The sequence below is a fragment of the Lepus europaeus genome, chromosome 20, assembly GCF_033115175.1.
Source record: "Lepus europaeus isolate LE1 chromosome 20, mLepTim1.pri, whole genome shotgun sequence".
In the NCBI taxonomy this organism is placed as follows: Eukaryota; Metazoa; Chordata; class Mammalia; order Lagomorpha; family Leporidae; genus Lepus; species Lepus europaeus.
In genome coordinates this window covers 64,942,061-64,962,647 of record NC_084846.1, presented here as the reverse complement: position 1 = coordinate 64,962,647, position 20,587 = coordinate 64,942,061, and the positions used below count along the sequence as shown (strand labels likewise).

At 59.8% G+C, this 20,587-nt stretch overlaps 1 protein-coding gene across 1 annotated transcript; it reads right to left on the bottom strand.

Annotated features, from left to right (window-relative positions):
* Nucleotides 1-473: 473 nt before the first annotated feature.
* UPP1 (uridine phosphorylase 1) lies at nt 474-18,303 on the bottom strand. The gene is made up of 9 exons (XM_062179010.1): nt 18,033-18,303; nt 16,991-17,073; nt 13,217-13,285; nt 8,500-8,617; nt 6,917-7,075; nt 5,143-5,257; nt 3,885-4,094; nt 3,558-3,704; nt 474-753 (listed from the first exon to the last, which is right to left on the bottom strand). Exons 1-9 carry the CDS (start codon nt 18,084-18,086, stop codon nt 614-616), a joined length of 1,095 nt encoding a protein of 364 aa, XP_062034994.1. The 5' UTR covers nt 18,087-18,303; the 3' UTR covers nt 474-613.
* Nucleotides 18,304-20,587: the final 2,284 nt, after the last annotated feature.

Genomic DNA, 20,587 nt, shown 5'->3' with positions numbered 1-20,587 from the left:
CCAGGAGTGCAGTGGAGGATGGCCCAAGTGCTTGGGCCCTGCACCCGCATGGGAGACCAGGAGAAGCACCTGGCTCCCGGCTTCGGATCAGCACGGTGCACCGGCCGCAGCGGCCATTGGAGGGTGAACCAACGGAAAAAAAGGAAGCCCTTTCTCTCTGTCTCTCACTGTCCACTCTGTCAAAAAAAAAAAAAAAGAAAGAAAGAAAATGAATCTTAATGGAGATTGGGATTGGGAATGGGAGAGGGAGGAGGAGGTGGGGTGGGAGGGCGGGCATGGTGGGAAGGATCACTGTATTCCTAAAGTTGTACTTATGAAATCTGTACTCATTAAATAAAAGGTTTCTTTGGGGGGGGGGGGGAGGCTAAATCACCCACTTTATAAAAAATTAATAAAATAAACTTACAGCACAGAACCCAGGTGAACTTAAAAAAATTTTTTTTAAAAAGAAAAAAGAAAAGAAATTCCCCCTGTGTGGTTAATCCAGGACTCCTGGTCTCTGAAGAGCAGTCCCATCCCCAGACGCTCAGCCACGCAGTCGGGGGTTCTGGAAAAGGTTTTTATTGGCGCTCATCACAGCAGCTGTCCCAGGGGTGCCGTGGGTCAGGAACACTCAGGCCTTCCCAAGGCTCTTCTTGATGAAGTAGCTCACCAGCCGCTGCGGCCGCTGCTGGTACTCGGACAGCACCTCGTGTGGGCTGCTGATCTGGTCTCCTAGCAGGCGGTCCAGGAGGGTGACACACACCACAGCCGCTGAGAACAAAGGCCACATCACAGCAAAGCATCGGGGCCCTGACAGCTGCAGGCGGGGAGTGAGGCCAGGGAGCTGCAGCGGGGAATGACGGCGAGGGACAGCCAGGGAGCCGCAGACCGGAGTGACGGCCACGGACAGCCAGGGAGCCGCAGACCGGAGTGACGGCCACGGACGGCCAGGGAGCCGCAGACCAGAGTGACGGCCAGGGAGCTGCAAACCAGAGTGATGGCCAGGGACAGCCAGGGAGCTGCAGCGGGGAATGATGGCCAGGGACAGCCAGGGAGCCACAGACCGGGAGTGACGGCCACGGACGGCCAGGGAGCCGCAGCGGGGAATGATGGCCAGGGACAGCCAGGGAGCCGCAGACTGGGAGTGACGGCCAGAGACGGCCAGGGAGCCTCAGATGGGGAATGACAGCCAGGGACAGCCAGGGAGCCACAGACCAGAGTGATGGCCAGGGAGCCGCAGATGGGGAATGATGGCCAGGGACAGCCAGGGAGCTCCCAGTCAGACTGGGGAAGGGGAGTGAGGCCAGGGAGCCGCAGACCGGGAGGGACGGCCAGGGACGGCCAGGGAGCTGCAGACAGGGAATGACGGCCAGGGATAGCCAGGGAGCCGCAGACCGGAGTGACGGCCACGGACGGCCAGGGACGGCCAGGGAGCCACAGACCGGAGTGATGGCCACGGACGGCCAGGGAGCCGCAGACCGGAGTGACGGCCACGGACGGCCACGGACGGCCAGGGAGCCGCAGACCGGAGTGACGGCCACGGACGGCCAGGGAGCCGCAGATGGGGAATGACAGCCAGGGACAGCCAGGGACAGCCAGGGAGCTCCCAGTCAGACTGGGGAAGGGGAATGAGGCCAGGGAGCCACAGACCGGGAGTGATGGCCAGGGATGGCCAGGGAGCTGCAGACCGGAGTGACGGCCAGGGAGCTCCCAGTCAGACTGGGGATGGTGAGAGTGCAGAGCTGGTGGAGGCGTGGAAATGAGAAAGCACTGGGCCTCCTTCCTCTCAGATCACTTGCCCTGTGTTGCAGTCTCTCTCGCGGCACAGCAGGTTCAGCCACTACCTATGATGCCAGGATCCCACAAGGGGAGGGAATGTCCTGACTGCTCCACTTCTGATCCAGCTCCCTGCTAATATGCCTGGGAAAGCAGAGGACGATGGCCCAAGTCCTTGGCCCCCTGACACCCTTGTGGGAGATCCAGATGGAATTCCAGGCTCCTGGCTTCAGCCTAGTCCAGCCCTGGCCATTTGGAGAGTGAACCAGTAGACAGAAGACCTACGTATGCCTCTCTCTCTCCCTCTCTTTCTGTAACTCTGCCTTTCAAATAAATAAATCTTGAAAAAAGGGAAGAAAGGAGAGAAGGTAAGAGAGGGGAGGGAGGGAGGGAGGGAGGGAGGGAGGAGAAAAAAGAAGCAGGAGAGTCCCCGCCACTTGCAGGCGACCTCCAGGATGCCCTCCACTGTTCTGAAAGGCAGGTATGCCGAGGTGACAGCGACACAGGAATTCAGGGGATAGAACTGGACTTGAAGAATGGCTGGGAACGTGGGGTGGGTGAGACACAGTGCGCATGGCCACAGAATGGTGAGAACTGAGGGGCAGGTGTTGTGGCACAGAGGGCAAAGCTGCCAGTTGAGAAGCCCACATTCCACACCCAAGTGTCTGGTTCAAGTCCTGGCCACTCTGTGCTCCGGTCCAGCTCCCTGTTAATGCACCTGCAAAGGCAGCAGGTGACGGCCCAAGTACTGAGGTCCCTGCACCCAAGTGGAGTTCCTGGCTTTGGCCTCACCCAGTCCTGGCTGTGGACATTTGGGGAGAGAACCAGAAGTATGATCTAGATCTCTTTCTCTGTCACTCTGCTTTTCAGTTTAAAAAATATTTTTTAGAGATCTATTTATTTATTTGAAAGTCAGAGTTACACAGAGAGAAGGAGAGGCAAAGAGAGAGAGGTCTTCCATCCGCTGGTTCACTCCCCAATTGGCTCCAACAGCCGGAGCTGTGCCAATCCGAAGCCAGGAGCCAGGAACTTCCCCGGGGTCTTCCTACATGGGTGCAGGGGCCCAAGGACTTGGGCTACCTTCTACTGCTTTCCCAGGCCATAGCAGAGAGCTGGATCGGAAGAGGAGCAGCCAGGACTTGAACCAGCATCCATATGGGATGCCAGCACTGTAGGTAGGGGCTTTACTCACTATGCCACAGCGCCAGCCCTAAGTAAATATTTTTAAAAAAAGAATTGTGGGGGCCGGTGCTGTGGCACAGCTGGTGAATCCTCTCCCTGCAGTACCAGCATTTCGTATGGGTGCCAGTTCGAGTCCCGGCTGCTCCACTTCTAACCCAGCTCCCTGCTGATGCACCTGGGAAAGCAGCAGGGGATGGCTCATCCCCTGCACCCATGGGAGACCCAGATAAGGCTCCTGGCTTCAGTCTGGCCCAGCCCTGGCCATTGTGAACCAGTGGATGGAAGACTTCTTTCTGTCTGCCTCTCTTCCTCTCGGTAACTCTGCCTTTCAAATAAATAAATCTTAAAAAAATACTGTGAAAGCGGAGGTCTCTGCAGGTCTGGGGCATCTCCTGAAGCAGCAACAAGAGATCTGAAAACGCTGGTTCTTTTCATCATTTCTCACCACCAGATAGCACGGGGGCCCCTGCAGGGACCAGGACCTGTGTGTTGTCATGTGAGCACCAGAATGAGGGACACCACCCACCAGGAACTGACCGGGGGCAGGAGCAGAAACCCAGGCCCACAGAGTGCAGAGGAAGCGTGAGGAGCACCAGGGCCATCGCGTGCCTGCCTACCTCGCAGGCCACACGCGCTGCACATGGCGGCGAAGACGGAGGATTCCATCTCGATGTTGCGGATGCCGGCGGCGTGGGCCGCGTGCAGGTAGGCCTGCTTGTCTTTCTCTGTGTAGGAGCAGAGGGCGCCGTCCAGCCGGCCTTGCCCTGCAGCACAGGAGGGACACCCTCAGCTGCCACCCACCAGGACATGGGAAACAGGGCTGGGCAGGCCCATGCATCCACACAAACAGGCCATGATAGCCGCAGTGGGTGAGACTGCAAGAGACAGCAGCTGGGGAGTGACCACCCCAAGCCGGGGGACAGGAGCACCCCCCCACGGCTCACCCTCATAGAAGTCCAAGGTGCACATGGTGTTGCCCACGACGGTGTTGAACTCGGCCAGCTCGCTGGAGCACTGCATCAGCTCCTGCACCAGCCACTCGTCTAGGTCCGTGTTGCGGACCACCCGCTTGCCCAGGATGATCTGCTCAAACTCCGGCCGGAAGCAGGCGTCCACGGCCTGCCGGGTGATGACCACAGAGCCGGGCTCCAGGCCTGAGGACGGCAGCAGGAGGCAGGCAGTCAGGGAGAGCGGGGGAGGCACTGGGAAGCCATCTGTGGACGTGGCCACCGGGGGGCCCCACGGCGCTGCTCCGACGACTGCACAGCCATCTGTCTAGACAGAAACCACAGGAGCCTCCCGTCCCGCTCACGGTCCCAGGCACTGCTGCTCTCCCCGCCAAGTGCGCCCCCTCGCAGGGGACCAGAGGTGCTCAACGGACCGCTGTCTCGATGTCCTCACAATGCAGCAAATGCAAAAGCCAACGGCAGAGTGCGGTCCCATGCGGCACAAGCCCAGCTTCAGAGACACCAGTCCCGCACCAAGAGAGCAGGACAACTTACGATGTAAAACAAATCTGCCTAGGGCACTTCTGCTTATGATTCTAAACAAGTCTGCTTCCTATTTTATCTTTGCAACTTTTGTGTTTCAAAACCATGTTGAAGGCCGGCGCTGTGGCTTAACAGGCTAATCCTCTGCCTTTCAGCGCCGGCAAACCGGGTTCTAGTCCCGGTTGGGTCGCCGGATTCTGTCCCGGTTGCCCCTCTTCCAGGCCAGCTCTCTGCTATGGCCCGGGAAGGCAGTGGAGGATGGCCCAAGTCCTTGGGCCCTGCACCCGCATGGGAGACCAGGAGAGGCACCTGGCTCCTGGCTTCGGATCAGCGAGATGCACCGGCCGCAGTGGCCATTAGGGGGTGAACCAACGGCAAAAACGAAGACCTTTCTCTCTGTCTCTCTCTCTCTCTCACTATCCACTCTGCCTGTCAAAAAAAAAAACATGTTGAGGGCTGGGAGTGTCTGAGCCCTTATCCTAGGTGTTCCCCCCACTCCCCCTCTGATCTTCCTATGGGTTTTCTCATGAGGGTGTCTAATCCTTGCGGGAATAAGAATGAGCTAAGGAAAGGGGGGAGGCACACGTGCACCCCCACAGGCAGAACGGCAGGACAAAAGTGGGCACACAGCGTTTCCTCACACCTGCAGTCAGAACGCTTGCCCTGACCAGGGCCAACCCCACGCCACGTGCAGCCTCTCCGCGGACCTCACCTATTCCGCCAGAAGTGCCGATGCGGATGATGGTAACGTCAGAGCACCGGGCGTGGTACAGCAGCTTGATGAGCTCGTGCAGCATGATGGCGATGGAGGGAACACCCATGCCGTGCTGGGATGGGAGACACCGGGTGAGCCGGGCAGGCCTCCCTCGGCACAGCCCCACACCCGACCAGGACGGACGGGAGACGCCGGGTGAGCCGGGCAGGCCTCCCTCAGCACAGCCCCACAACCAACCAGGACACAGGACAGACGGGAGACACTGGGTGAGCCGGGCAGGGCCTCCCTCGGCACAGCCCCACACCCGACCAGGATGGACGGGAGACACTGGGTGAGCCGGGCAGGCCTCCCTCGGCACAGCCCCACACCCGACCAGGATGGACGGGAGACACTGGGTGAGCCGGGCAGGCCTCCCTCGGCACAGCCCCACACCCGACCAGGATGGACGGGAGACACTGGGTGAGCCGGGCAGGCCTCCCTCGGCACAGCCCCACACCCGACCAGGACACAGGACAGACGGGAGACACTGGGTGAGCCGGGCAGGGCCTCCCTCAGCACAGCCGTGCACCCGACCAGACGGACAGGAGACACCAGGTGAGCCGGGCAGGCCTCCCTCAGCACAGCCCTGCACCTGACCCGAAGATCTGCTCTCCAGTGTCAGTTTTCCGAGGTCAACAAGAAGAGTGAGACCACCCTCACGTAACTGTTACCACACCATGCTGCTGTAATTATTACTAGTTACTGTTGTTAATCTCTTATGGACCTAGCAGTAAGTTAAACATTATCACGGGAACGCACATATAGAAAATATCTGGGTACACTGGGGCTCACAACTATCGCAGGTCTCGGGCATCCACCAGGGGTCTTGGTGGACATTTAACGTGGGGCATCTCCATCAGATCACGTGGTAATGGAAGATGAACTTCAAAACAGACACCGAAAAAGTATCAACACTTTGCGGATGTCAGGACCCCAGTGGCCCCACAGAACCTGTCGATCGGGAGGCAGAACAGGAGGCTCAGCAGGCAGGTGCGGCCAGATCGCCGCGGCAGCACACGTCACGGCAGCACACAGCGGCCCTGCCCACGCCCTCCCACTGCTCAGTTCCTCCCCTTACCCTTCTCGCGTCCTGCTCTGCTACAGTCCAGCTGCCTGGACAGTGTCCTGCAGCCAGGACACGGGCATCTGCGGACTGCAGGCCTGAAGGCACCATTCCTCGCCCTCGGGGCCTCGGCACACCCCCTCCACCTGCCCTTCTTCAAAGACCCTCCCTGCGTCACCAGAGGTGGCTGACCAGCAGCTAGGGGGCACCCTTGGCTAACTGCGGCTCTTCACTGCTCCTGTAAAGGGCCCAGAACGAGAAAGCATGGAGGCTCCCTGACAGCACGAGACGTCTGTGTTCCCTCTTCTTCGGAAGCAGCTCGCTCACTATGCAGTAGCACAGGGACTGGACAGCTGGCCCCTGGCTGTGACTCTCCTCCCTGCCCCAGCCAGGCAGGGCACCTGCTGTGTCTCCTATGCCCTCAGCACACCCACTCCCTGCACCTGCTGCCCACACCTGCCACCCACTCCCTGCAGAGACAGCTGCGGGTGTTTGCCTTGGCATCGGTTTTTACGTACTTCGTCTCTCCGGGAGAGTGAGCCTGGAGGGCAGGAGCGGGCTGCCATCTGTTTGCATCCAGCCGCTGCAGGCTCACCCTACTCCCAGCCATCAACAGCCAAGGGACCAGGGGTGTCTGTGTAGAGGGCCGAGTGAGGGGCAGGTACTCACGCTGACGGACAGCACCGGCCCAGCTTTGTACATGGCGTAGCGGTCGGTCCCTGTGCAGATGTTGGGGTGGTCTTCATCTGGGCGGCCAAGGCCCAGCTCTGCGGCCACGTACTTGATGAAGGCACTCATCCGCGAGGGGCTTCCTCCCACACACACAAACTGCAGCCAGAGAACAGGGACCCATCAGTGCCCCTCCAGCAGGGAGCTCCGGAGCAGCAGCATCAGCAACCCCTGGGGACCTGCCGTACCTGGGGGCCTCAGAGGCAGGCGCTGAAGTGCGATGCCATCAGCTCCACCATCTGGACTCTCGCTCTCTCCGAGAAGCTAATTCCAGGGGGCTCCACATGTGCTGGGCCACCCTGCCCCGTGTGGAGGCAGCTTGGGGACTGGAGAGAGCCTGGGTTTGGGATCAGATGGCGCAGGCTCCTCACTGCCACCAGGGCCCCACAACCTATCTGCAAAATGGGCCACCCATCAATCACGCCCTCTCACGAGGTCTTCTGATTGTGGAAGGACCAGCACCAGGGAAGAGCTGGGGGCTTGGGAAGTTGTAGCTGCTGGGGGGGCACAGGTGCATGTGTGTGTGTGTGTGTGTGTCTGTCCCTGAGAAGTAAAGATAATGTACAATGCATCATGTGAGAAAACGTGATTTGCACAAAGAACTAAGCCAATGCTAAGGAGTTCGAAGATAAATGAATTCTAATTCTCTGAACATAGCAAGAAAACCCCACAGCCTGGAGTAAATGTGATGTAATCTTACTGGGAAGAAGGGAATTTAAAGAGCACACAGGGGTTTGTCCCAGGCTGCAAGCAGCACCAGCAGACGGTACCAGGGCAGCTGGCTCGGAGCCCTGAGGGCAGCCCCACGGGGAGCGCTGCTGGCCGGGGCCTGGACTGTCGGGCGGTTTAATCCCGCCACTGCACGTCCACCCAGGGGATGAGTCAGCGGGACACGCCTGGTCGGCAGCAGCGCAGCCGTGCTCAGCTGCACATTTCTGTTTCTCGCTGCGTAGTTCAAACAGTGGGGAGAGAGAACTTCACTGTTCCCCAAACAGAGAAAGGACGAATGTTCCAGGGCACGTGGACTTGCCAGTTCCCCGCAGCCAATCTCCGCTCACTCCGCCCACGAGTCTGGAAATGTCACACTGTACTCCAGGTTATGCACATCGATGTGTCAATTAAAAAAAAAGTTAAAAATGAGATTTTTTTAAAAATTGTTTTAACGTACATTGGACCTGAGGAAGACTGTCAGGAAAATGGACTGGAAGCCACGTTGAGCCAGGGCTCTGAACGACAATGGCGGACAGCTATCACGAGCCCCTTCCGTGACGGACAGACGCCACACAAGTGCCTTTGTCCACTACCCCTGCTCCCAGAGATCTCCCTCGTCTCTCCCTGGAGCCCTAGGAAGTTTAGCTTTCATCACGTCCATTACGTAACAGGTTTCCAGGAGAGGAATGAGGGACCCACAGGCAGGACCGAGGACCCGCCCACCTGCTTCACCCACTTTAGAAGTGGCAGACAGAGACGGCTTCATGAGCCTGTCCCCCCACCCCGCCCCGTGTCCGTCAGGAGGCTCGTACCTTCACATCCCCAAACATGGCCGGGAAGTCGTGTGTGCCGGTGCCCAGGCTGAAGTGGTACAGCAGGTCCTCCTTCATGGTGGCCAGGTGCGGGTTAGAAAGCCGGACGAGGCAGCCACTGTCAGACAGGAGGGGGAAGCGGGGACGCCGTGTCAGTGGCGGCACCATCACAAAGCACCCGTGTGAATGGGACACGAGAGGCCCACGTGCCCGTGTCTGCAGACAGGAGACACAGGTGTCATGACAGCGTCACACGGTGCCTGTGTCAGCGAGACAGGAGAGGCCCACGTGCCCGTGTCTGCAGACAGGAGACACAGGTGTCACGACAGCGTCACACGGTGCCTGTGTCAGCGAGACAGGAGAGGCACACGTGCCCGTGTCTGCAGACAGGAGACACAGGTGTCACGACAGCGTCACACGGTCCCTGTGTCAGCGAGACAGGAGAGGCCCACGTGTCAATCAGTGGCGCATCAGCACAAAGCGCCCAGGGCAGCTGCCGTGAGGCACGCGTGGGGAAGGGGCACTGTAAGACAATCCCAGCCCCGCAAGGTCCCACTTCCCCTCCAGCGTGCCCCCCCCCTTCCTCTTTGCCTCTTGGGCCATGGGGAGACTGTGTGGCTTCCAGGAGACGTGTGTGGCTTCTAGAGCCCTCGGGCCTTCCCCGTGGTGTCATTCTGCCCTGCTGATGACTGACAGTGCAGGCCCTAGGTGGCCTCAGGGCGGGGCCATCCCAGGAAGAACTAGAACACGGGACTTTCGGTCCCACCTTCAGCCTCTGGGTGGGGAGAGGGCTGGGGTGGGCCGGTTCCCAGTAGCCAGAGGTGTAATCCGTCAAGCCCATGAGGTGAAGCGTCCAAAAACCCCCAGAGGACCGGGGTCACCAACCCATGGCCAGACATGGGGCGCTCCGTGGAGGACGACGCCCCAGGCCCATGCCAACGCCCTGACCTGCCCCGTGCCACCTCCACCCTCTGTGATTCAGCAGTCAATGCCAAGCGTCCCCTGAGTTCTGGAGCGGCCGTGCCAAGTGGCACAATTTATAGCCAGCTAGCCACAGGCTCAGCAAAGACGACCAGGGCCTGGGCTCTGAGGACGATGGGTGGGAGGTGTGGGCGGAGGTTCCAGGGCCTGACCTCAGCCTGTAGGACGTGACCGTGCCCAGTCGACGGAGCCAGCAGAGACTGTGCAACACTGCCTGCTCGGGGCGGGGAAAGACCATGCACATGGAGCTCGGAGCGCGGGAGGCGTGCTGACGGCAGCTGCTCAGGGGAGCTGAGTCTGAGACCCCTCTCAGCTCCCAGGGCCCTGCTCAGGCAGTGAGGAAGGGTTGGGAAGTGCACCCACGAAGGTCACTGCCTTGCGCCATCCACAGAGTACAGCCGCTTGCCGTCCAACCCAACAGTGTTCAGTAGCCAGAGGTGTGTCTACTAAGTGGTCGGTCAGCCAGAATGGAAAACGACTCTGCCGAGTCCTTTGTTTTCTTTCCCCGTCTTTCCCACCAGCTACTGACTCTGCCACACGACGCCACGGGCGAGCGAGGAGGCTGCTCTCACAGAGCGGCTGCTGGAGCGTCTGCAAGGCTCCTGTTCTCTCCTAGAGCGGCCTAGGGGGCAGACAAGCCTCCCTCACAAGAGGAGGGTTTCTGTGGGAAGACGCAGGCTGCTGCTCTCGGGGGAAGGAGCAGAGACGAGCAGGAGTGTGGTGAGTGTGGCTGCGTGCGATGAAGCCTTTTGTCCGAGTAGAGGCCCCAGGTCCCCAGCTGCCACAGGCCTCCTCGGGGCCACCCTGCGGTAGCTCCAACAGCGCCTGCCTTCTCATCCCGGGGTGGCTGGGCTCCCCGCGGGACGCTGAGACAGGTGTGGGATGCTGAGACAAGGTGTGGGACGCTGAGGCAGGTGCAGGTCCCTGTGTGTGCAAGGCCTTCGCTTTCTTCCCTCTGCGTCAAGCCCTACCCTGAAGCCAGGATCACGTTCCCTCCTCAATCCAACTCAAGGTCCCCCACTCGGCGTCTCCACAGCACTCCCCAGGCTGCAGTGTGGTGGAAGAAGCACACACACAGTGGAAATGGCACTGGGATGTTGAGGCTGGCTCCCCACAGGCCAGCGCTGTGTGGTCCGGTCCTCACTGGCAGTGCCGGGCAGCGGCTGTGAGCCCAGCTCTCGGTCACCTGTGGCCCCAGGAGCACCTGAGACCTACAAGGCGCCGTGTGCTAAGCGGGGCTGTGCGGCAGGTCAGTTTAGGTCTGAGCACCTGTGACGTGTTATGAAGGACACCCCACCCCCTCCCTGGAACCTTGTCCACTGTGCCTCACTCACCCCAGAGGTGCCTCCTATACTTCATATACATTGATTACCATACAACCATTTCTAGGAATGGTCTGGAAGCCAGGAATGTGCCTTACTCACCCCTGCATCCCACACAGCACACAGCAGACACAAAGCCAGGTGGACGCGGCCTTCCCTGTGTCGCCTTCTCTAACCCTCACTTCGTCCACCCCGTGTCTGCCTGGCGTTTGGCATGGACGGCAGGTGCCGAGGGCTCTCCCTTCTCCCTCCGCCACATCCACTGCTTCTCCCTTTCCCGTTCCTCTCCTTTCCTCCCTCCTGTCCATTCCAGATTAGCTCCCCCCTGAGCATTTTCAAAAGGCTGATAAAAAAGTGAAAGATGAAAGACAGAGAGGTCGTTTATAAAAGTAGCGAGGTCAGGGCTGCCTGGCTGTCTTGTGGGCACACGTAAGCGGATTCCAGAGATCACAGGTCGACCAGGAGTCGGCAGCCATCACCCAGGGCGGACGGACCACACGCAGAGTGACCGCACCGGCACGCAGAGGGCCAGCCTGCTGGGGAAGGACGAGCACCTGCCTGCGGGAAGCCCCTCCTCCTGGCAGGCTGCGTGGCCCACAGGAGCAGGGTCCCGTTCACTCTCAGCTGCACCTTCTCCCAGGCACCCAAAACAAGCTCGTATATGGTTCCAAAGATCTCTGACCCTGCCCAGAGAGCCCGTGGGATCGCGAGGCCTGAAGTTCTCACCATGGCCACCCTGCAAGCTCCTCACGCACCCTTCAGGAAGCCGCAATGACACAGAGCTCCATCAGAAGGGCAAGCCACGGGCTTCAAAGGGCCGAGAGCGGATGCAAGGAAGCCGCTGTGTCATACTTCTGCACTCCAGGAAAAGGAGACAGAAATGGGAGGTAACCACGGGGACCGGCAATGACGAAGTGTGTGAATGTGACACACATCACAACCAGCAGGACAAGGACACTCGTCTAGGCTGCACGCCATTCCAAGTGGCCTCCCCTTGCTCTTCTGTTACTTCTGTCTCACAAATACTGAGCACCTACTAGGTAAAGAAATAGGCAAGGCGCAAATGAGACGGAATGGCTTCTGCCTGCAGTTCATTGGCACAGAAGAGGAAACACCCGTGGCTGATACAAACTGACCCAGTGTCTCAGGACAGGTCCTGGTGGGATAGGGCGGGGGGGATGACGACACTGGGCACAGGTCCTGGTGGGAAGGCAGAGCCTCCAGGACCAGCGAGTTGAGTGACATCAGCCAAGCCCCTGTGTTGAGCACACACAACACACCAGCACTATGACAGCGAGGAGCCCCTCACAGCAGGCTGTCGACTGCAGGGCAGAACTGAAATCATTCACACACCACGCAGGCGCTCCCTCACGCGGTGCTCGAGCCACTGCACTAGCTTCCTGCTCTTACGACTCCCATTCGAAAGGTTCCAGGTTACACCTTAACAGGAGGCTGCACCCACAGCTCTTCCCTCCACCCACCCAACTGCAACTCAGCAGGTGGCCGCTGATAAGAACCAGGAGGTCAAGGTGACTGCTGGGCCCAGGGAAGGAGTAAGCACTCAGGGAGCCCCTGGCACAGCCCTGCCCCCCACGCCTTCCTCCAGCACCCCCCCCCCCAACCACGCTCAACCTGAGAGGCTGGGGGGGGCTATGGAAACTGGGAGCAGGGCACTCGGAGTTGCCAAAGACTGGCAGTGCCAGGAACCAGAAATTCAGTGGAGAAGCAGCCTCTGCAGGCCTCCAGAAACAGTCAAACACACATGGCGACCCAGGGGGAGGAAGGAGGCCGGGAGTCGTCCACATGGGATCCTGACCTGGGCACACGGCAGTCAGGGCAAGACTGCACGGGTCCTGGGAGGTCACAGAGGAGCAGGGGGCAGAGGGCAGGATGAGGGCTCCGAGAGTGTCAAGCTCAGGGACCAGCAGGAAGGGGAGAGACCCCAGAAGCAGGAGGCTGCACAGGTGACCCGGGCAGAGCCGGCGGCCAACGGGGTGGTGATAAAGCCGGAAAAGTCAGCGGCTTAATGTCTACACAGGAATCACAAGGACAAGAATTCCCGCCTTTTGCAGCAAGGCCCAAACCTCAGCAGGAAGGTGGGAAGCGCACAAGGAAAGCCACAAGAACCAGGGAATGGGGACGCTGAGCACCGGGAGGAGCTGGGCGGCAGCTGGGGCTTTCATGCAGGAAGCACAAGCTATAGACGCAGTGCGAGCACTGGTGGCTGAGGCCAGGGGTACCCCAGGGTGACCCAGCACCCCCGCACCCGACCCCACGGGGCCCACAGCAGTCCCTGCAGGCCTCTGTCTCGTCACGGGACTCCCAAGTGTCAATCTATGCGGAGTTCTTAGAAAAACACGACACACAAAGCAGCCAGGATAAACCTAACGCGCCCGGCCGGGCAGCAGCCTTACTTGTGACGTTGCGGTTCCTTGACCTCAGCTCCTGTAGCGGCCATGGCCATCCTCTCCTGACTGCAGGACCTAGGGGGAGAGCAGAACACACGGTGGGGACCGGAGCACAGGAGCCAAGCCGAGCCCTGCTGGGGGGACGGCAGTCCATGGGAGTCTCCATCCACATACCTACCATCGTGCAAGGGATGCAAGGGCATCAAGTGTGTGCGCCCATGTGCCTGTGAGCGACAGCGGGAGTGAGAGCGGGAGCGAGAGCGAGGACCTCTTGGGTCCTTACCACCACGTGGGAGACCTGGATTGGGCTCTGGACTCCTGCTGTAGGTCTGGCCCAGACCTGGCTGTTAGAGGCATGCTGAGAGTGAACCAGCACATGGAAGATCTGACTACCCGTTTCTCTCTCCCTCTCTCCGTTTAAAATAACATGAAAATAAATTTTTTAAAAATTTTAAGATAAATTTATCTTGGTACAAAAACATCTGAAACCATGCATGCCTTTTATAATCTTCCTTTCCACACACTTTCTGAAGATACTTTGTAACAAGGTTCCTTTCTTTCCTACTGCATTTTGCAAGCTCTGACCCCAGGGCAACCGTCTGTTTCCTGTTTGCTGCTTGGCTGAGAAACAGCAACTTCTCAAACTTACACACTCAGCCCGCGCTGCCCTGGCTCCTCCCTAGGCGGCCGCTGGGCTTCCCTTCTCCACTCTGCCCCACCGAGAGTGACTGCCATGATCTCTACAGCAGAGTGAAGGCCGGTGCTCGCCTGAGAGCTTTCAGAAGCAGCATCGGGGGCTTCCACAGCAGAGAGACCAGCACTAAGGACCCTCGATGTGCGTGGGGTACGGAGCCCAGAGGTACTCAGGCACAAACCCCAAGCCAGAAGTTACCCGATGTGGGGGGGAGCAAGTAACGGTGCGGGCAGCGCCGAGCTGGACTTCCTCCAACAGTGAAGGTGAAGAGCGAGTGGGAATCCTGCCCGCACCGGGGAAGCTGTAATGGCTGCCGACGGCCCCTTAGTGGAATCCGCCTGGGATCCTGTCCTCTAGATAGGAACAGCAGTGGAAAGACGGGCCAGGAGACGGGGAGACGTAGGGAGACATGGAACGTGGGAGGCAGACAGGTGGGAAGGAAGCGCTCCCGAGCAGGGAGACCAGCGGGCAGGGAGACCAGCCGCTCAGGGTGGGCAGACGCAGAGGCCCCGTCCCTGGTGGCATAAGAATATCTTGCTCAGAAGCCTTTGGCCCCGTATTCAATCACTTTTTTTCTGTGAACCTCTGCATACCTACAGGAATAAAAATGTGTCTTTTGTCTCGCTTAGCTGTCTTTTGTCAGTTTAATTTGCAGGCCCCCCAAGAAGTGGACTAGGACGATGGAGGAAAAGCTTCAATTTGCTCAGCTGGATTTGCAGACCCGGAGGGTGAGCCCCAGGATCAGGACCTGCAGGGTGGGTGGGGGTGAAAGCCTCAGGCCAGGTGGGTGTCCAGCTGCAACAACGGGAGAGGAGAAAGTACCAGGCACTAGGCTGATGGATGCTCCATCCACAATAAGGTTCCAGTACCAGGGCCCCTGTGGGGACAATGACAAAGTAGGCACGAAGCAGAAGAGGAAGCTGGCCTTGGGAAAACAGAGAATTAGAGGTCAAGGGCAAACCAGGAATCAACAGTTAAGCCCAGGATGAGGACTACAAGGGAACACAAGAGAAAACCATGCGTAAGGCAGACTCCCGACACCAGAGCACTGACCTGCAGGCCCTATCTGATCAGACAGCAGCCCTGGGCAGTGGAGATGGAGGGCCCTCCCAACAGTGCCCTTTGTCCCAGGAGATAAGAGATAAGAGCTGCTCCCTTTTCTCACAGCAGAGAGTTTTTTATGTTGACTTTTATTTATCTTCATTTACTTGAAAGGAGAGTGATAGAAACATCTCCCAGCTGCTGGTTCACTCCCCACATGCTGGGCTGAAGCCAGAGCCCAGAACCCCGGCGTGGTGTCCTCTGAGTGCCAGAGGCCTGGGGACTTGCGATATCTCCTGCTGCCTCCCAGAATACACGCTAGGGGGAAGCTGGGCTGGAAGTAGAGTAGCTGGGACTCCAACCAGGCACCCAGTCTGGGAAGCAGGCGTCCCAGGGGTGGCTGAACCTGCCGTGCCAAGGCCTGAGCTTGTGGGGAGACAGACAGGTGGAGAAAGAGGAGCGGCCCCCTGAGAGGGTACAAATGCTTACTTACGTCCCCCAAGTTCTCCCCAGCAAGATCGCAGCGCTGAATCCCGCGGCAGCTTCTCCCAAAAGGCTGCCTTTACCAGACACAAGGGCCCACCCCGCTCCCGGAGCTTCCAGTTTTACCATGACAATAGCAAGGAAGCGGTGAGTCCATCCTACTGAGTTCCCAGTTTGTTCCCACCCTCTTTTGTTTTATGGTGAGCAAGCTAGACAGGGAAAACAAGATTGCAAATCCAGCCTTTTGATGGGCTTCTGTCCTGCCTTCAAACTGAATGTTAGCTGATAGTTCTTCCCCAAAATTGTGCTAAAAAAAAAACCCACTTCCAGGTCTGCCTCTCTTGGAACCCCCTTCCAGGCTGCTTCGGCAGGTTTCTGACTTAAGTACACCTTCCTCGTCCACGTGGAAATTCTTCACGTGAGACCAAGAACTGAGGTCGTCTTTTCTCGGCGGCTGACCCTGGGGAGTGTCTCGTCCAACTCGGTGCCAGGATCTCCCTGACGTGGTCTCCCCTTCCAGCCACCCCTCACTTCTCCACTCCACAAGCCCCAGGCTCTGCCCCGGAAAACCCGGGCCTGGGTCTTGGGCTCCCCTCCCTGGCGCCAGATCCAACCCATTAAACAGTTCTGGCTTCAGTTTCGGGGTTTCTCTTTTTCATTTTAATCCATTAGACTAAAATCAGACGGGCAGGTTACTCGGAAATACAGCTAAGGGCACTAACGTTGGAGGGAGAGTAGGGTTCAGCGTTGACCTCCACCCACCCATCTGAAAGTACTAGAACCAAGAACACCATCTGTGCCCGGTGAGCCCGAGCTGGAGTAAGGACACGACCTGGCCTCGCGGGAGGGGAGAGGGAGTAGTGACCCCCACACGCAGGGGCAGCCGCGGCGAGGCTCAGCGAGGCTGCGAAGCCCAGATGCAGGCACCTCGTCCGTCCACGGAGGCCTCCAGGTCAAAAGCCGCGGTCACAGCACGAGAGCAGCGGGAGCGAGGCCAGCAGAGGCCGGCGGGGCCGAAACCTGGGGCAGGTCCCGGGAGGCCGGGAAGTGGCCTCGGCTTCCCCGGGACCGCGAGTGCGCGCCGGAGCTGCGGAACAGGCCCCCGTGACCTCGGATCCTGAGCAGCGAGGGAGAGGCCCGCGAAGGCGCACACGACCCGCGCGCAGCGGCCACTCGGCGCCTCGACCCCACGGCGGTCGGGACCCGCGCGAACTCCAACGCGCCTGCGGACCACAGCTTTCGCGGCTCGACCCACGAGCTGTGCCCGCCCCCAAGCCGGCGGCGTCGGCTTAGCTCCACGCCGAGACACGCACCCCGCCCCCGGCGCGGCTCCCGGGCCGGGAGAAGGACGCACCCGCGCGCGTCCTGGGCGCCGGGCCCCGCGCGGCGCCGCCGCCTCACCCGCGCCCCCGCGCGCCGCCAGGGGCCGAGACGCGTGAGAGGCTCGCGGTGGGTGGGCCCGAGGGAGCGAGTCTCCCGCGCGCCCGTGTCCCTAGGCACGCCCATGCCACCCCGCACATCCGGTCCTCCCCCCCAGCCGCGCGCGCCGCTTCTCCACGCACCTCCTCCGCGCGCCCCCGGCGGGCTGGGTCACCTGGCCCGCAGGTCCACCGGAGCGTTCTTCAGGCCGGAGCCGGCGAGCATCCTGCAGGGCGGAACCCGGAAAGGTGCACCCTCGCGGCGCGTCCCGCCCTCCCCACGGCCGCGCCCTCCCGGCCCCGCTGCGCCCGCGACAAAGACCTCGCTCCAGGGGCGCGGGAGGGGGCAGCGCTCCAGGGCTCGCGGGCCCCGGCGCTGGGCCGCCTGGAGGCGGGAACCGCGAACGAGCGAGGCTGCACGCCCCGCCCCGCGCCGGCGCCCCGATCCCCGCCCGGGGTCAGTGCCGGCCGCGCCTCGCCCCGGCCAGCCCCGGCCAGCCCCGGCTCTCCCCGGCTCCGAGGCCCCACCCCGGGGTGCCGCTGCTCACGGTACTGTTGGGTCGTGGCTGGGAACCGGCAGCCGCCGGTCACTCACTCAACTCGGCAGGTGCAGCCTCCTCGCCCACCGCGCCCCGCGGGCTCGCAGCGGAGAGGCCGGGCGGGGCGGGGCGGACATGAAAAGGACGGGCCCTGGTCGCCTGAGGGTCCCCTCTGTTTCTCCGGCCCCAGCTTCTCGATGCTTCCAGGACCCTCCCGACCCCGGCAGCTTGGGGAGAGACCGGAGTCCCAGGGCTCGCCCGGGACGGAGAGCGCCCTGCGCTCGGGGCCGGGCTGCGCGGGGCCTTACGCGCGCTCTCCAGCGCCGTCCCACCCCGCGGCCCCGCTGGTCCCCTCTTTGCCGCCCTTGGGGCGGGGACAAGCCCTCCGCCCGGGGGATTCCGGAGCCCGTCTCATTCCCGCTAGGCTGCAGGTCAATCGGGAGATCACCAAGCGCCAAGACTGGCCTGCCAGGTGAAGCCGTGCGGGAGAGGCAGGGCGCAAAGCAAAGCTGTCCCGGCCGCCGAGAGCCACCTGAATGAAGCCTGCGCGCGGAGAGGGACCCGGCAGCCAGTGGCCTCACGGCCGCGGGCTCCAGGCAGGTGCGAGGCGGGCTGGGGGCAGGGGCAAGGCGAAGCCCGGGCGGCACCTGCGAGTGCTCAGGCTCGCCGCTGGCCGAGAGTGACCCCAGAGCCCTCGGCATTCGCCGAGCTCACGGCTTTCCACGGCAGCAGTCAGGCCCCCGGGACCTCGGCCTCCGTCGCCGCGGCCTCGCTCTTCCGTCCCTGGAGCCGGGTCCCCTCGCCGGCACTGGCCCTGCCAGCGGCAGAATGGGGCGGAGAGCCGAGCGCTGGGCCAGGGCTGCACCCGCCGCCCTGCTGGGTGCTGCCGGACCCGCACCCTCCCCGGCCCAGGCCAGCCTGATGGGGCGCCTTCCGCAACCGGGGCCTGGCCGGCCCTGCAGGAGCTAGAGGGCGCCCAAGTGACTCGGGCTGCCCTGGTGACCTTGGAGGGAGAGGGCGGTGGCTGGGCAGCATCTCCGTGGTTACAGGAAGGAAACGCGCCCGAGTCGTACACAGGAGGCCGCGTGGGTGCCTGGGGCTGCCTTGTCCTCTCTGGACCCCCTGGGCAGGGTGTCTGGGAGCTGGCCTGTCCAGCAGGCCGAATGCCCAGGGACAAATGTGGACAGGCCCTACGGCTTGTAGAGGTTTGAAAGTTCTTTGCATGGTCTGGGTACAAGGTCTGGATATGCCACTTGCGAGTGTTTTCTTTTTTATAGAAAACTGTTATTTAATAAATAGAAACTTCAAAAGTACAGCTTTTGGATTATAGCGGTTCTTCCCCCATAACCTCCCTCACACCTGCAAAGCATGCCATCTACTCCCATCCCATTCTTAATTAAGATTCATTTTTAATTATCTTTATATACAGAAGATCAACTCTGTGCTAAGTAAAGATTTCAAAAGTTTGCTCCCTCTTGCAAGTGTTTTCTCTGGATCTTTGCACTCCCTTCATAATGCTTTCACAGAGCAGCAGCTGGGTTTTTTGTTTGTTTTAATGAGGCCAGTGTATCTATTTTCCCACCTAAGGACCACTGTTTCATTGTCCAGGCTGAGAACGTTTTGTCCAGTCCTGGGTCTGGAGAATCTCGCCCTAGCCTCTTCTCCCCCCGGCTTTAATGGTTCTGTTGTACCTTTGAGTTCATAGCCGGTTTCTAGATGGGACCGTGGCGTGACCGTGGCGTGACCGTGGCGTGAAGGTTTTGTTTCATTTTGCTTTTCATTTGTGGACGTCGCCTGCTCCAGCAGCCTTTTCCAGTGTTTCACTCTCGCCGCTGTCAGCAGTTAGCTGAGCACGTTTGTGGGGCCGTGCTGGCGTTCGTTCTGTGCCTCTGTCGCCCCTCCTCTCTCCGCACTGCACTCTGGCCTGCTGTGACTCCTAACTGGACTATTGTGTAGTCAATTTCCTACGTGAATCTTCATTGCTAATATTGTTCCTGGCGTCTATGGCTTGTGCTTTTCCATATAAATTATAGGGAGAAAAAAAAAAAAACCCTTGCCTAAATCTGAAAAACAAACAAACAAACAAACTAGTATTGTGATAGGGATTTCATTCAGGCATCAACACAGGTGGAGCCAACGCTCTGTCCTTGGATCCGACTTGCACATGTTGCTGTGAGCCCTCATTCCAGAACCACGAGGCTCAGTTCTGGCTTGCGTCCTGCGGAGTTGTGCTGTGGTTTGGATGTGGTTGGAGTCCCCCAGAGGTTGTGCAGGAAGCTCCGTCCCCAGGGTGCTGTGTTGGCGTGCTGGGACCCGTGGGAGGTGTTACCGGAGAAATTGCAGGGTTCTTGTCTTCGCGCAAGAAAGAATTCAGGCATGAGACAGAGAGTAGTGGTGTTACCGGAGAAATTGCAGGGTTCTTGTCTTCGCGCAAGAAAGAATTCAGGCGTGAGACAGAGTAGTGGGAGGTAAAAGTAGCAAAGTTTATTAGGGTAGGGACATCCGTAAAAACGGATGGGCACCTCTCCAGACAGGACCTGAGAGAGAGTGCCCAGCCTGCATTTAGGCTGGGGTTTTTAAAGAAGTAGGTCTTTGTCTTCACATGCTTCCACCTGGAAAGAAAGACTTAATGGATGTAAATGTTAAGAAGCTTCTTCCTGTGGAAGGTCTGAAACAAAGGACTTTATGGATGCAAATGTTATCAGACCTGAGGAAGGGAGCAGGGTGTTTGAGATGCAGATACTGGGCTGCACCTGGGAGATTGTGGAAGATTTATCAGGCAGGAAGCAGGAGGGGTGAGGGCCTCCACCTGGCAGGTTATCAGGTAGAAGGGGGCAGGGCAGGCAGGATGCGAAATCTGGGCTTCCCCTGAAACATTGTTAGGATGACTTTGAGATGCAGATGCATATAGATGTCTTCTGTTTAGGCCTGTCACACACACATAAGCTCATAACTGACTTCCTACCTAACAGTGGGAGGTAAAATAGCAAGGTTTATTAGGAAGGAACATCTGTAAGGACGATGGGCACCTCTCCAGACAGGACCTGAGAGAGAGTGCCCAGTGGCTCAGACTGGGGGAGAGCGGGGCTGCATGGGTGAGTGGAGAGTACACCTGGCCAGGCCAGGCCAGGCAGGCGACTCAGCAAAGATGCAGAGAGCTGAGCGCACAGTCCAGTTGAGGCTGGGGGTTTTAAGGAGATGG

Bases quoted from the DNA above. Each gene is read 5' to 3' on its own strand.
- UPP1 (XM_062179010.1), bottom strand. From the start codon at position 18,086: ATGCCGAGGGCTCTGGGGTCACTCTCGGCCAGCGGCGAGCCTGAGCAC. The intron at 8,618-13,216 runs GTAAGGCTGCTG...CCTGTCTGACAG, and splicing joins AAGGAACCGCAACGTCACAA to TGGCTGCCTCGTCCGGCTTT. The intron at 7,076-8,499 runs GTACGAGCCTCC...CTCTGGCTGCAG, and splicing joins CCATGTTTGGGGATGTGAAG to TTTGTGTGTGTGGGAGGAAG.